Here is a 14,098-nt window from a genome sequence, read left to right as displayed (position 1 = left end):
TCCTATGTTTAATGCATACCTGTGATGGGACAGAAAGGGTTTTAACAAGTTTTTTGCTCGAGTCCAACATGTCTTGAAGTGAACAGTCTTCAAAAGCTGAATAACCTTCATTGGCAGATTTTTTTTTTTTTTTTTTTTTAAGGGATAACCTGAAAAGGTGCTGCCACTTTGTTCTTTGGTTTGAGATGTTAGGACATAAGAAGATCAGACTGGGAGAAGATAGAGCTACTTGCTCAAGCAACATGAAACTGCCCTATTTATTTTGTGGGTATTGCAAAAGCATCACTTAGATGGGACAATTAGAAGCAAACTAAAAAATAAAGTCCCTTCAGTAAATGTATTCATATACCCCCAAATGCTGAAACCCAACCTTTTAAACCATCACACCTCAGGAAGCTATGAGCTTTGAAAAAATAGGTTGATTTGAAATGAGATTTTTTACTCATCAGTCTGGCCCTACTTAGTGAAACACTTTTTTTCTGAGTCTGTTCAGCAGAGCTGTCAGAATCTCAGTTGCTGGCATCCTCAGGAAATTCATGGTCTTAAATGTGTATGTTCTGCTTTTTATAAAGCACCACCACCACACTAGGGAAGTTGGATTCCCTCCAGCAGTTGTGTGCCTGACTTAAAAAAGAGAGCACGCAGGAGAGAAAAAAAAAGTGCCCTGTGTTATGAAAAAGATTAATTTCCCCTTTCTTTAATCCTTCATATTCAGCATGTATTTGCATTGAAATGCCTCCACTCATATGCATTGATGTTCACTCAACTGTGAACTCTGCTTGTTGCATAGCTCTAGGCACTGGTTTTGTGGGGGCCTGATCACTTTGGATTCCCAGGGAAAACCTACCCGATTCTTGTTCTGGTAATGCAAATATGCAGTATTGTCTTTCTTTTCCTGCTCAACTTCTGTAGAGAAAATGGAAAGGACAGCTAATGGTACTTCTTTAGAGGGAAAAAAAAAAAAGTCTCATTCTGGTCTCCTGAAGACCCTAGTATTATTAATGAAGCCACACTGTGTTAATAGTTTACCAAGCAGTAATATCTTGAATTCTGCACTGGAATTGTCTCGTTTTCTGAGTACCAAAATAAAACCAAAAGGCAGGAGGTGAAGGACCCAGGGAACAACCACCACAAAAAGTTACCTGCCTTTTTATGTGAATGACAGCTCAAGCACAGAGGAGTCTGGATTGATTTTTTTTCACCTGGGTAGATTGTGTGTGTACACCTAAAGAAAAACATCAGGAGCTGCAAGAGTTCAGGTTATGCAACCATTTTGTGTGCTGTGATAAGAAAGTTTACAAGAACATTACAGATTTACAAGAACCCACCTCAGCATCCAAAATATGCAGCTGGTGCCACATGAGTAAATGGCAGAGTAACTTGGAAACTTCTTTTCATGGTTAGACTGTGAAAGCCTTTTAGTTCACGTGGTGGTTGGTGGTGTAAAGTCTCTCTTTTATTTGTGGGACACTCGGGAGGAAGTGTGGGAGAGACTTGGGGGTAGATGGCCGTCAGTTGCTCAGTGATGAATAGCATAATTTAAAGCCTAGTGGAAATTCTTAGCATCCTGAGTACAAACTCGCCCAGGAATTGCCTTTCAGTGCTTTACAACACTTTGCACTGACCCTGTTAACTCTGGGACAGCTTGGCCTGAGGGAAGTTTCACATTTCTGAGCTGGTTTTCTTTTGCAGCCTAAATATCTGCGCCCCCTTTTGGATGGTTGGGTTCAGTGGCTCTCAATGTGTATAGTACCTGAAGGGTTTAGTGTTTTTTGTTTTTGCTTTTCTAGACAGGGTCCTGTCTCAATTATGTAAGCTCAGAGTGGGAGATACATGAAACAAGATACTTTCTGTCAGGACTTAGGAGGCTTTGACTTTCCAGTCAGATGTTTGGATTGGAGTAAGGGGTTTTTTTTTTGCTTCGTATAGCTAATCTAGAGAAAGAACTAGGTGTCCCCTTTTTTCAAGCTGGAAGTGTACAGAAACCTAGGGAGTAGCTGTGAAAAACTTAGACTTTGAAGATTATTTTTACAAAAATTACAAAGTTAGGGTTTTTATGAGTTATAACCCTTAATCTCTTTCGATTTTAACTGCTGTCTATACTAAAGCCCATTTATATGGATTTCATTTATTTGGTAAATTTTTTTTAATGCTTTTGCTAGAACTCCTAGCCAAGATTGAGACAGTGTTGGGGTTGTTCTCTTGCCCAGCTAGAAAAGACCAGTAAAAAAAGCAAGCATCTATTAAACTAGAGAAATCAGCTAACTTCAGTTTATTAGGCCTAGGGGGAGGAAAGAAAGGCCTGTGATGAAGGATTTTTTTTTTTCCTTGAGATTCAAATAGCAAGTACACATCTGCTGTTCTCAGCTTCTGTGAATGTGTTTGGAGGGAGGTGATCCATATCACAGACACCAGCAGCAAGGGATCCAGCATGTGGAAGGCTTTTCTACTTCTCTCATGCAGAGAAGAAAGACCATAGCCACAGTTCCATCTGACACAAAGAAACTTGTGTAAATGTCTGTCCATTTATATGTGTGCACATAATGTGGATTAATTCATGGGGTGAAACTTGGTAAACTGATCAGATTTCAGATTTCAGTTGTGACAATGGAGAGCCCAGAAAGAAAACCTAGTAAGTGTGGCATCCTAGTTTGGAGTCAGATAAATAGGGCGATGGGGGGTGGATGGGAGGGACTGAGAATCCATATGAAGTTGTGACATAGGAAGGGAATAAGATGTTGGCACAAGGGGCAAAAAAAATGTCAGTACATAAGATTTGACAAGAGTCTAGAGCTGTACTGTTTAATATGGTAGCCATTAGTCACATGTGGTTATTTAAATTAAATAAAATTAAGAATTCAGTTCTTCAGTCACATTAACCATATTTCAAGGGCCCAAACAGTCACATGGGGCTAGTGGCTTCTAAACTGGAGGGCATAAATATAGAACATTTCCATCATTGCAGAAAGTTCTACTGGACAGTTTGGAGCACAGATCAGCACACTTTTTCTGTAAAGGGCCAGATAGCAAATATTTTAGGCTTTCCTGGTCCTACAGTCTCTGTTAACATCTATTCAGCTCTGCTGTTACAGTGCAGATGAATCCATAGGTAATACATAAATGATGACTGGCTATGAGCCCTTAAAACTCTATTTGTGGACACTGAAATTTGAATTTCATATTAATTCTCACAACACAAAATATTCTTTTGATTGTTTTTTACCCATTTAAAAATGTAAAAAAAAAAAACAAAAAAAACCCACCCACTCTTAGCTCATGGGACATACCAAAACAGGCAGTGAGTGTGTGACCCATAATTTTCCAATCCCTGGTCTAGAGGAATAGGAAGTCAAAACTTAAGAATCTTTGAGTGTACAGGATATCAGTCACTTGAAAATTTTTGGTGATTCTTCCAGGCTTGATAACTTTGGCTAAAAATTGAGGTTCACTGTAGGAGTGTTTATTTTCCTTTGTTCCCTATTTTTGCAGTCCTGTCATCTCCAATGATAGAGTCACGTTCTTCAGTAAATGATGACTACTTGAATGTTAACCCTTAATTAAGTCACTTCCAAGTCTAAAACACCGAACCATACTCTTTCTCTGCCTGCTAAGTAGTTGATTCCTCATTTGTAACGTCGTCCAGTAAAGACTGGAAATGTCTTATCCCCAGGGATCAATTATGTCCTGCACTATACTGGAACAAGTTGAATTTTGGTGGACCAAAGGGAGATTCTTCTTCCTCAGCTGTGTGTGTGTGTAGATGAAGAGTAAAGGGGTTTTATGACTTGGCTCTATCCCCAAGTCACACACTTATCTTGAATGGCACTGTTGAAGGATGCCTCAGGATAAGGGAAGAAAGGAAAGATAAAACTGCAGAGCTAAGATGGTCAAGGACACAAGAAGGACGTAAGAGGGGCTAAGAATGGAGAGCTTTGAGAATTAAATTTCTGTTTGCTGTGGAAAGAGGTGGAAATTTTAGGGAAGAGGTCATGAAGTGTTTGTTTCACAAGCAAGAGGTGGGTGGGAGGGTTCGGGTAAACATTGCCTGAATGTCAACTATGTAGTAGTGCGCTGGGCAATAACAGATGAATGACAGATAAGGAAAGACAGAAGTTACAGTCGTTAGAAAAAAGAATGGTGGGTTGAAGAAGTACAAAATAGGACTTTTAGATAATAAAAAGCAAGATTTGGTAATATCCGATGGTGAGATGAGATCTAGAAAGATAAATGGGTACTTTGGAGAGGAAAACAAACGTTAATTCTAAAAAAAAAAAAAAAGAAAAAGAAAAAAAAAACTGGAGAACAAAGGATAAAAAATTGGGGGGGGGGGTGATACTTTGCTGAACCAAGGGATAAAATGGATGAAACCATTATGAGCTGTCCTAGCTCTTCTGTTCTTTGTGGATGTTCACGTTCAGATCCCTCACGGCCTTTTCCTCACCTCATGGTTGAAAGATACATACGGAACTGGTGTCTTCTGTATTTAAAATATGATACTTCCTCCAGAGACCTCTCTGCGGGGAAGTCAGGTCCAGTGAGAGTTCTTTCCAGGAGGAGAGAGCGTTAGGTTCGAGCTCTCCAATCCAGGTTTCTTCGAGTTTCTCTATGTTTTAACCGGCTCGCCGGGTTTTCCAACATTCCCAGAGCTACGACTCTATAATCCGGGCTCCGTGTGACCGCGCATTCCGAGACCCAGGATTTGGCTCTTTCATCCAGGTTCCGGGTTTCCCCGGCGCTCTCCCGCTCCAGACTCCACAGCAGCCCGGAATCCGGATCCGAGGGCCCGGTAGTCCAGTGTCCGGGTCTTCGGGGCGGCCCTGGTTGTCCCGGATCGCGGCGGCGGCGGCGGCGGCGGTGGCGGCTGAGGGACCCGCGGCCCCGGACACAGCGGCACCGGCCGGGCGGGGCGGAGCGGCGCGGGGAGGGGGCGGAGAGCCGGAGCCAAGGCGGGGTGGGGTGGGGGGGAGGGGCCGCGGGAACGGATGGCGGCCTGGGCCCCGTAGCTGCGGCGGCTCTACGGCCCGGGGCCCCGGGCGGGCGGAGGTGGCGGCTCCCGGGACCGGCCGCGCGGTGAGTCCGGAGCTTTGTGTGGAGCCGGGGCTGGGGGAGGAGAGAGGCCGCGGCGCTGAGGGGGGCCGGGCTGAGGGGGCCGGGGGCAGCGGCGCCTGACGGAGGAAGTGGGGGTTGGGGGGCTGGGGCGGAGCGAGGGGAAGGTGTGTTGGGGGGGGGGTCGTTGCGTGGGTGGGGGAGGGGGCGTCGAGGGGCGCGGGGTGAAGTTCAAAGCGTGGCCGGGGTCGGTTCAGCCTGAGGGTAGGGGTGCCCAAGAGGGGATTAGGGTCTGACCAGGTTGTGGGGACAGGCCAGAGAGTTTCAGAGGCGAGTCTGGGTATCTCGAGGGGGCGCAGGGCGGCTGGGGCTAGTCAGAGTTAGGGGGGTTCAGGGCGAAGGGTTGGAAGCTAGACGTGTGCGCGGCCCTGAGAGGGGGGGAGCAAGGTGGCTGGGAGTGTGCAGTAAGTAGGTTGTGGGTGTGTGCTCCTTCCAGTCTCAGGTCACATTTACTCCTGTCCTTTTCTTCAAGATGGAGGGATCCCTGGGCCTGGCCCTTAACTGCTCTCCATGTACCCCCGGGAGGATTTGTGACCCTGTCCTGTTTGGAAAAACCCATGCTGCCCTCTTTTCCCTTTATGTGTAATTACGGTTGGATCATCTCTGTGCTTTGCTCAGATTCTTCTTCCTCCCTCCGGGGTTGAGGAGGAGGAGACACATCTGACCAATTAATGTGTGTTTGTGAAACAGGCAGCAGCAAACAGTCATTTCAGCTTCTAGGAATTAGGCTCACACAGGGTGGAGAGATCAGAGCCCTTCAGGGGGAATATTTCTGAACAAATCACAGATGATTAAATTCTCTAAGAAACAGCTTCCTACCTAAATGAGAGTGGGAAAGATGGGGGAGAAAGCCTGTCTGTTTCCAGCCATGTGTCCAGAGCCCCAGGGGTTGAGGAGAGTCCCCAATCCCCCACAAGCCTCTCTTTTCTGTACTAGGCTTTGCTCTGCAGCCTTGAGTTAATTTCACCCCTGCTGCTTTGTCTTGGGGGAGGGAGTGCTGGTTTAGGCTGTTGTGAGGAGATGACTGTTCTGCTGCCACACACAATAGTCTGTGTCATTTTATCGGGAGTGCTACCCCAGGGCTGAGAACTGCTGCTGCAGAGATAAACCGGTCCCTCTCACCCGCCTATTGTGTACACAGTGAAGGTCATAGGTTCAAGTCTTGTCTGAGAGCTTTGGATATGCTCCATCTCCCAGGCTTCTCAGTGCCATTTTCTTCCTTTTCCAGACTGGGGCTTGCCATTGGAGGAGGCCAGACAGAAAGGCTCTTCTTTTTGAGTGAGGAACAATGCAGAGCTCATTGGCACACATTTTTCAGAAGAATAGGGGATGCCAGCCATGTTGTGCCTGCCTCTTTGGCTAGCCTGTACTAAGTTGTGGAGGAATAGCGTCTGGGAGACTTAATCCCCATGTTTGTGTCAGACCTTTAAGGAAGAAGACTCCAAGTGGAGGTTTTCACTCTTGTTTGAACCATCATATTTAATTCTTTTTATAGAGATGGGACACTCAACAATGATTTTTGTTTGTTTAGGAGCACCACTAAAAACCTTTGCAAGGTTAAGACAGGAAGTCAAGGACCAAGTACCTGTTTAATGGTGACTTCCTGGTCAGTAATAATTGCACAACACAAAAGCCACAGAATTTGCCTATTTGGGCAGGGGCTGTAGAAACAAAACTTTCCTTTTAATCTTTATTTTAATTCTGATGAAAAGAGGTGACGTGCTCATTATGCAGAAAGGCCATATCTGCCTTTGCATTAGGGAGAAATTGGTCAAAGTGATGAACATAAAAATCGTTTGAGGTCTTGGGGGTAATTAATGAGAGAAGGATGAGAATGAGCTAGAAGAAACCCCATCCTTGTAAATATCTCCTAGAAATGCCCAGGTAGTGTTTAGTTACTATTAGTTGGGTAAGAAATCATTTGGGATTAGAAAGGAGGTTTCCTTTTAGGATATTAAAGAAAACTTTTCTTTAAGAAGAGATTGGAAAGCAGATTCGTTGTGAGAGGGCAGTTATACACAATGCACTGTGTACACAATAGCCACCTATATCCTGTAGGTATTCTTGAATAGGAATTTTAGCCTTTGGTTTTGGGAGAGGTCTTTCTGAGGTGTTGAGTGTGACTGTGTTGTCTCCCTCATTCCTTTATTTCAGTGAGTTTCTGAAAATGATGACTTGCCACTTAGGTGTTGGGCTTTGTTGGGAGGGAACATGTTCTTGATGTCAAAACTCTTATTAAAGTCTTAGCTAGAGGTGTTGTCTGTCTTTAGGCTATTTCCAACAATCTGTCCTCAGCCTCTGAAGTCTCAGCTAATACCATAGTCCCAAGCATTTTGCTCGTGGGTTGTGGACCTTCATCTTGAATCCTGTCAGGTGACAGTGAAGGCAGAAGCCTCATGTTAAATTTGCCCTGATTAGATGTAGTGGTTTCAGAGTTGGGCCCTTGGCACAAGGGGTCTTTATGAGTCTTCTGGTTGTGACCATCTTGCAGAGAGCACTTTGGTTTTCTTCGTAGAAAATGTTTTTCTTGTGAGAGATCTAGATGGCTGGGCAGATTAGTGCTTATTTTGTGTGAGGACATAGGAGCATAATTTTGGCTCCTGGTAGTAATTATGTTGCAATTAGCATATAGCAACTAAACGACTGGAACAGGATAATTTGTTGAGGGGTTTAGTGATTGCTCTGTCGAGTAGAAGTGCCACTCCTTATTTATTTGACTCGGAACGCTACTGCCTGGGCTTAGCCGTGGAGACTTAAGAAGTACAGGGATGATGTGTGAGCTCCAGAAGTTCTCCCTCTCATTACTGCCAGGTACCATAGCACTTTCCACTGCCACTTTCTTCTGCTACAAAGGTAGCTGAGCAATTGTTATTTCCCTTGTGGAAAACTAGTCATGGGTGGGAATACTGCCAGACAGATGGGGCCACTCTGAGATGAGGCAGCCTTATGTTGTGTGGCAAGTTTTCTTTTCAGCAGCTGAATTCTCACTTCTGCTTGATTTTGAAAAATCCGTTTCCTTATAAAACAAAGGACAACAACAAGAATAAAACCCCACCAAATACAAAATCACATAGTGTGCTAAATATGCCTTCGTGATATCTCTCATAAAAGTTGGCTGTGGCAGACAAAAATGAAGATCGGTGATGCTGATTGGCAGGTTCTGGGCCCACTAAGTGTCAGTGAAGGACTCTTTTCACTAGGGAACAGGTAATTCACTGAAGCACCTGCCTAGCTGGGCTTGTGGAATTGGCAGCAGCTGTGCAGCTGAAGAGGGATTATTGAGCAGGTGGTTAAAGAATCACATGCCACAGTGACAAGAAAATACTGGGTCTTCCGTGGTTTAGGTTCAGTTCGTATGTGTGAAATTGCTCTTTGTTTCACATTTCTTAATGCCTGATACAGGTTTGTTAGTGAGATGATAATGGAAAAGAGAAGAGATTCTTCTTTCTCTGTGTTTCTTTTTAGATTACTGAATAGCATGCCTTAGACATGGTCCTAGCCGGCCCTATTGTATTTCTGTGATTTCTGGCTTTATGCCCTATGAATGGGAAGGAAATAGTGGTAATTCAGTTTTCTAGTGCTTGTTTATTAGAGGGAAATGGGAAGGAGAAAATTCTTTGCTTTCAGTGTGGTGAAAAAGATTTAGTCCACTGGGAGGATACCCAGCAGGTTTTATGCAAAGGATATAATTGACTTTGTGTGGGTCCACCTGACATGCCTCACTCAAGAAATTTGCATGTGTTTTTATTTTGTGAATGTAAATCTCCACATGAAGTTTGCATCTCTTCAGTTGTCCTGTTCCATTTTAGTTTTTCCCAGTACCTTTATAATTCTTTCCTCTGGCATTGAGATTAACATCACTTGTTAGGATCAAATCACCCAGGGCCAAATCACGTTAAGGAAATACCTCAGCTACATATTTATCTTAAAAACAAGTATAGCATTTCCTCTAACTTGGAAGAGGACTTTCTATTTTTAGGCTTTTTGCATATTCCCTGGTTTTTCTTCTAGGTTATTATCATCATCTTCCATTAATATTTTTCTTTCACATCTTCATGCCACTCTAGTAGGCAGTGCCATACAACCTAAAATGTATAAGCAAGTAGTAACTCGGGTATTTATGTTCTGACTTTTTAATGCCTTCCAGTCATTTTCTGTGTTAGGTCAACAGGCTGTGTACTCATACTGAATCTCCGTCTTTTTCTTTCTCCCTCTCATTGAATTCACCAGGTATTAATTAACAGTTGATTGAAGGAAAATATGTGATGTTAACTGTTTTTGAAGTTCAGAAATCCCTTTTCCAAGTGGAGTGAAGCCTATGACCTATTTGCCAGAAAGACAGATTTAGATACATAGATCAATTGATTGATTTAGAGGAAAGGGAGGCAACATTATGACCCTGAGACAGGGCCAGTGGACCACTGAAAGACAGTGACATTTGCAATAATCTGCTTAAACCTAGTTTGTAACCTAGCTTTAAGTGGGAGCCTAACAGTTATTATATAGTATTCTCTTCTGGGAAAGAACTTAAACTTCTCTATTTGCCTATATGAAGCCGTCACAGTTGTCTGTTTGTTTTAAACTGTTCATAAACCACCATATACTTTCCTAGCATTTTCAGTAGTTTGCTTCCTCATGCTTTTTCCCCTCCCCCATCTCTCATCCTAGTTCCCTGCTCTGAAGACTTCTCCAGCAGCTTGGAAACACTCTAATTACTGTAGCTATTATAGTCACAACCCAGATCTTCCACCTCCTTCCCACTCACCCCTTTCTATCTTCCTTCCCCCTTCCCCTTGCTCTAGCAGCAGGAGTTGAACTGCAGTCTCATGAGCACAGTCAGATCTATGAATGAGCTTTATATCTTGTCAAGGCAGAACTCCAGATCCAACAGGGCTGATTTTTCATGGTCCTCTTGCTGTTTGTTCTTGGATCAGAGTCCCAGAAATAAGAGATGGCAAATACCTATTAGGTCATATCTAGTCCATCACTCAGGAGCAAACCTCCGATCTTTCTCTTGTCTCTGTGAGAATTTTTTCCTTCTTTCTTTTGCAGGTGAGAGCTGTCTGATGCCAGGCAGGCTCTGAAACTGCCTTCTTTTTATTGTGCTCTCTGGTCATTATGGCCAGACTTTGCTCTCTCGGATTTTTATTCTTACACCGTTTTCAGGATTACTTGCTCCCAGCAATATCTCTACCCCCTCCAACTTCTGTCCTTTTTGATTGTTGGTACCACACTTATGGGTTCCTTTTGTGCCACCAGTTATCTGTACCAGAAGTTCTCATTTTTCAAACCGTTGCCACTAGGACCATGTGGCATTGTCTTGAGGTACATTAAACAGAAGCACAGGACATACATGCTAGCAAGTAGTAATTAATAAAATGGTTTAGAAAACATGTGCAAGGTTGTGTATGCCCTTAATAAGAAACCCCTGTACTGTATCAACAAATAACTGCTGCTTTCTGTTTAATTCAGGGTACTTTCTGTTCTAACCCTTTTTCTCCTTACGTGGGTGAATTTTATTTTTTGTGGGTTAGTTATAGTTACAGTGGAGTTATTGTCTGATTTAAGAGTGTTACGTTTTCTTTGCTAATACAGCTTTTCAAAGCGTAGGGTATGGTGTCATACAACCCCGGTTCTCATCACTATTTTGCTTCTGACTAGCTGTGTGACCTTGTGCTAGTCACTCCACTGTTTCCACGGTCTTTATTTGTGAAATGAGTAAATTAAAAAAGATCATCTCTTAAGGTTCCATTTAGCTGTAGAATTTTATGGTACTAAGATTGTGATGGAAGAACAGGACAAATTGCTTGACATAAGTGAGCAGTTCTTTTACTGTGTCAAAAATATAGTCAGTATACAGAAAGGCTAATGAGTACAGCCTTAGTTCCCTGGGGTTTGACCCTCACTCCTCTTTGATATGTTTGTAAAGCATATGGTGTGCGTTTTTTAATAGGCCATCTTCTTTTAGAGTGTCTTATACTTTAATTCTGCAAGTTCACCAGCTTGTCAAGTGTATTTTTTTCTAGTCTGCTCAAGCCATAGATGTAGGAATCAGAAAGCTGTAGAAAAAGAACCTCAGCTTGTGAGAAGGAAATTGCACCTCATAGGATTTGCCTAGATATCAAGAAAGTAATTTTATGCGTTAAGTCAGCAATCTAAGATTTTTAAATCTCTTATATCTGAAATCTTTGAGCCAAAGAGCCAGATTGGCTCGTTTGAGCCAAATGAGACTGATTGTGGAGGTGGGTTGGGTACTTTTCCATTTTTGACCAGTCACTAGAAAACTTGCTTTGAATTAACTTCTTGGGATTAAATATGGTTGCGCACTGTGTTTTGTTTGGAAAATAAAATGATGTGATTTTTCATGCCAAAAATGCTAAATTAATGACATTTGTTGAACTATGACTAACAAGGAAGATCCCTGAAATACCCTGAGGGACTGAGGGATTGAAAGCTGGTAGGTGATTGTGGGAACTTTGGAATTGACAGTAATATTAAGAAATCTTTGCTTTCAAGCAGTGTAAAGGAATAAAATTGCATAACCAAGTTAATTCTCCAAGTTAGGATTTTTATCAGCATTTCCTAGTTAATTCATGGATTTGGGACAATAGCAGCTATTGAGAGTTAAGAAGATGGTGGTCTTTTAGTCTTGTCTTTCTTTGTTAATATAACAACATTACATGTTTAATCTACCTTTGAACATTGGAAGAAGCATTCACTGTTTTTAAATTTGCACTTAAAACATTCATCAGTCTGTAACAGAAAAATTTGGTGGATGGAACTGTTATTTGTTTTGGACTCACAAAAAGTCTTGGGAGTGCTTTGCTTTGTTACCTGCCATCTTTAGCATATTACTAATTTTTAGGTAATGTAAAGGTTATTTTCGGAAGTGCTCCACTTGAATATGAGATTTTAGAAAGATTAATATTAGGAATATAAGTGGTTTTTGTAGATGGGTTTTGTTTTGTTTTTTTTTTAAGTGTCAGGTGATACATAGGTTATTGAATTGGAAAGTGGCCAAAGTATACACCATGCAACCCTTGGAAATGAATCTATACCATGAATGAAATCCAGATCCTGGCAGTTAGGCAACATTGCATGATTGGTACTGCATTGCATACTTGTACCTGTAGTTTCTTAGGCTGTAGTTCAGTCTTTGTAGGGGATGACAGCGGTGTTTGCTCTATTCTGTGTACAAAGTACAGCTAGTGGGCTTTTGGCATGTTATCAGCAATGTTTGTAGCAACACTCCTAGGTGGAGGAGACTGGGTTTTGTTGGGATGAACTTTCATTTATGCGAGCAGAAGTGGATGTTTAAGAATGTACTTTGTAAATTTCAGTTATAAATTCTGAGTGTTGATGTCAAACTCAGCATTTATCTTTGTTTTGAACTGATGCTCCTAGAGCAGTCTTAAAGAGTGATGTCAGAAATGGAACTATAGGAAGAGAAATGAAATTGTGCAGCTTATAGAATATATAAATCTGAAAAGTATATAAGGAAGAAGGAAAGCTTTTTCTATGTGACATCTGCTTTTAAAAGTACCTCCAGTCTTTGATTTCTGTCTACCCTTTTTTCTCCTAAGCATTACACTTCTTCCAGTTGCCATGACACAAAATTTTGAACTCCTATTTAGTTCTTTTTCTTCCTGGCTATCTCATCTAATCATTCACTAAATTTGGATTATTCTAGCTATCTTGCCATTTATTTAGCTTTGCTTTTTCACCTGACCTAGTTCAGGCCTTCATCTGTATGTTATTGCAGTAACCTCATGGTTATTGCCTCTTTCTGTATTCTGTAGTACAGACTGCTGCAAGATTATTATAATTTTTTATTTATTCACTTAACTGTCAACCCAGACATGGTCTCTGACCAACAATCAACTGATAAAAGTATGATTATGAACTAAAGTGCTCTGAATGGAAAGATTTTGGTTCTAGAAGAGTATATAATAAGGAACCCCAGTGTAGTTGGGGTTTTTTTTCAGTTTAATATGTATATTTTTAGTAATCTCTGCACCCAATGTGGGGCTCCAACTTACAACCCCAAAATCAAGAGTCACATGCTTCTCCAACTGAGCCAGCCAGGTGTCCCAGTTGTTTGGTTTGTTTGTTTTTTTAGATTTTATTTTTAAATAAACTCTGTACCCAGCATGGTGCTCCAGCTCACAACCCTGAGATCAAGAGTCACATGCTTTACCAACTGAGCCAGCCAGGCATCCCCCCAGTGTAGATTTATATAATCTTTTTAAAAAATTTTTTAATTTTTTTAAATTAAAAAAAAATTTTTTTTTAACTTTTATTTATTTTTGAGACAGAGAGAGACAGAGCATGAACGGGGGAGGGGCAGAGAGACAGGGAGACACAGAATCGGAAGCAGGCTCCAGCCTCCAAGCCATCAGCCCAGAGCCTAACGTGGGGCTCGAACTCACGGACCGCGAGATTGTGACGTGAGTGGAAGTCGGACGCTCAACCGACTGAGCCACTCAGGTGCCCCTATATAGTCTTTATCATTTCACTTCTTGCTGAAAAACCTTTAATGGCTCCTTGTTGCCTACATAGGCCAGAACTCCACATCCTTTATAATCTGACGAACCTTGGCCTTTCTCACCCTTACTTCATTTATTTCTTACTCTGTTCACAGCTATTCTTTCAGCTTACTTTGTGTTTTTCATTCTCAACACCCTGTTTCTTTTTTTCTTTTCTTTTCTGTTGGAATGACCTTCCCAGGTCCAAAGCATTCAACTCCAAATCAGACCCTTCTTCAACCTGCCCCAAAATTTCATCTCCTTCCTGAAGCCTTTCTTAATGCTTTTCTTCCCACCCAATTATCTCCAGAATTGATTTCATCTTCCTCTGTATCTCCCAAACTCTTTGCTAGGATTTTTGTTACAGTACTTTATCACACATTGTCTTTAATTATAGTTATTTGTGAATATATTTTTTTCCTCCCTCATTCTTAGCTGCCTAAAACACCTCTGTCTCCTCTGTTCCT

At 42.0% G+C, this 14,098-nt stretch overlaps 2 protein-coding genes across 3 annotated transcripts in view; one reads left to right on the top strand and one right to left on the bottom strand.

The window, feature by feature from the left end:
* Positions 1 to 4,646: 4,646 nt before the first annotated feature.
* On the bottom strand, positions 4,647 to 5,665 carry LOC125168039 (vegetative cell wall protein gp1-like). Its single transcript, XM_047863015.1, has 2 exons — positions 5,560 to 5,665; positions 4,647 to 5,416 (listed from the first exon to the last, which is right to left on the bottom strand). Exons 1-2 carry the CDS (start codon positions 5,663 to 5,665, stop codon positions 4,647 to 4,649), a joined length of 876 nt encoding a protein of 291 aa, XP_047718971.1.
* ZNF609 (zinc finger protein 609) overlaps positions 4,952 to 14,098 on the top strand; it is a 210,976-nt gene continuing 201,829 nt past the window's right edge. The window contains exon 1 of one of the 2 annotated variants that reach the window (XM_047862936.1): positions 4,952 to 5,070. The gene's annotated coding sequence lies outside the window, so the exon portion shown is untranslated. The remainder of the gene's footprint in view (positions 5,071 to 14,098) is intronic. The other variant, XM_047862937.1, reaches the window with a different exon arrangement.

This window comes from Prionailurus viverrinus, chromosome B3, assembly GCF_022837055.1.
Source record: "Prionailurus viverrinus isolate Anna chromosome B3, UM_Priviv_1.0, whole genome shotgun sequence".
Lineage (NCBI taxonomy): Eukaryota > Metazoa > Chordata > Mammalia > Carnivora > Felidae > Prionailurus > Prionailurus viverrinus.
The sequence above is the reverse complement of the archived record's forward strand: the minus strand, read 5'-3'. Positions and strand labels throughout refer to the sequence as shown.

Bases quoted from the DNA above. Each gene is read 5' to 3' on its own strand.
- LOC125168039 (XM_047863015.1), bottom strand. From the start codon at position 5,665: ATGGGTTTTTCCAAACAGGACAGGGTCACAAATCCTCCCGGGGGTACA. The intron at 5,417-5,559 runs GTAAATGTGACC...AACTCTGACTAG, and splicing joins TCTTGAAGAAAAGGACAGGA to CCCCAGCCGCCCTGCGCCCC.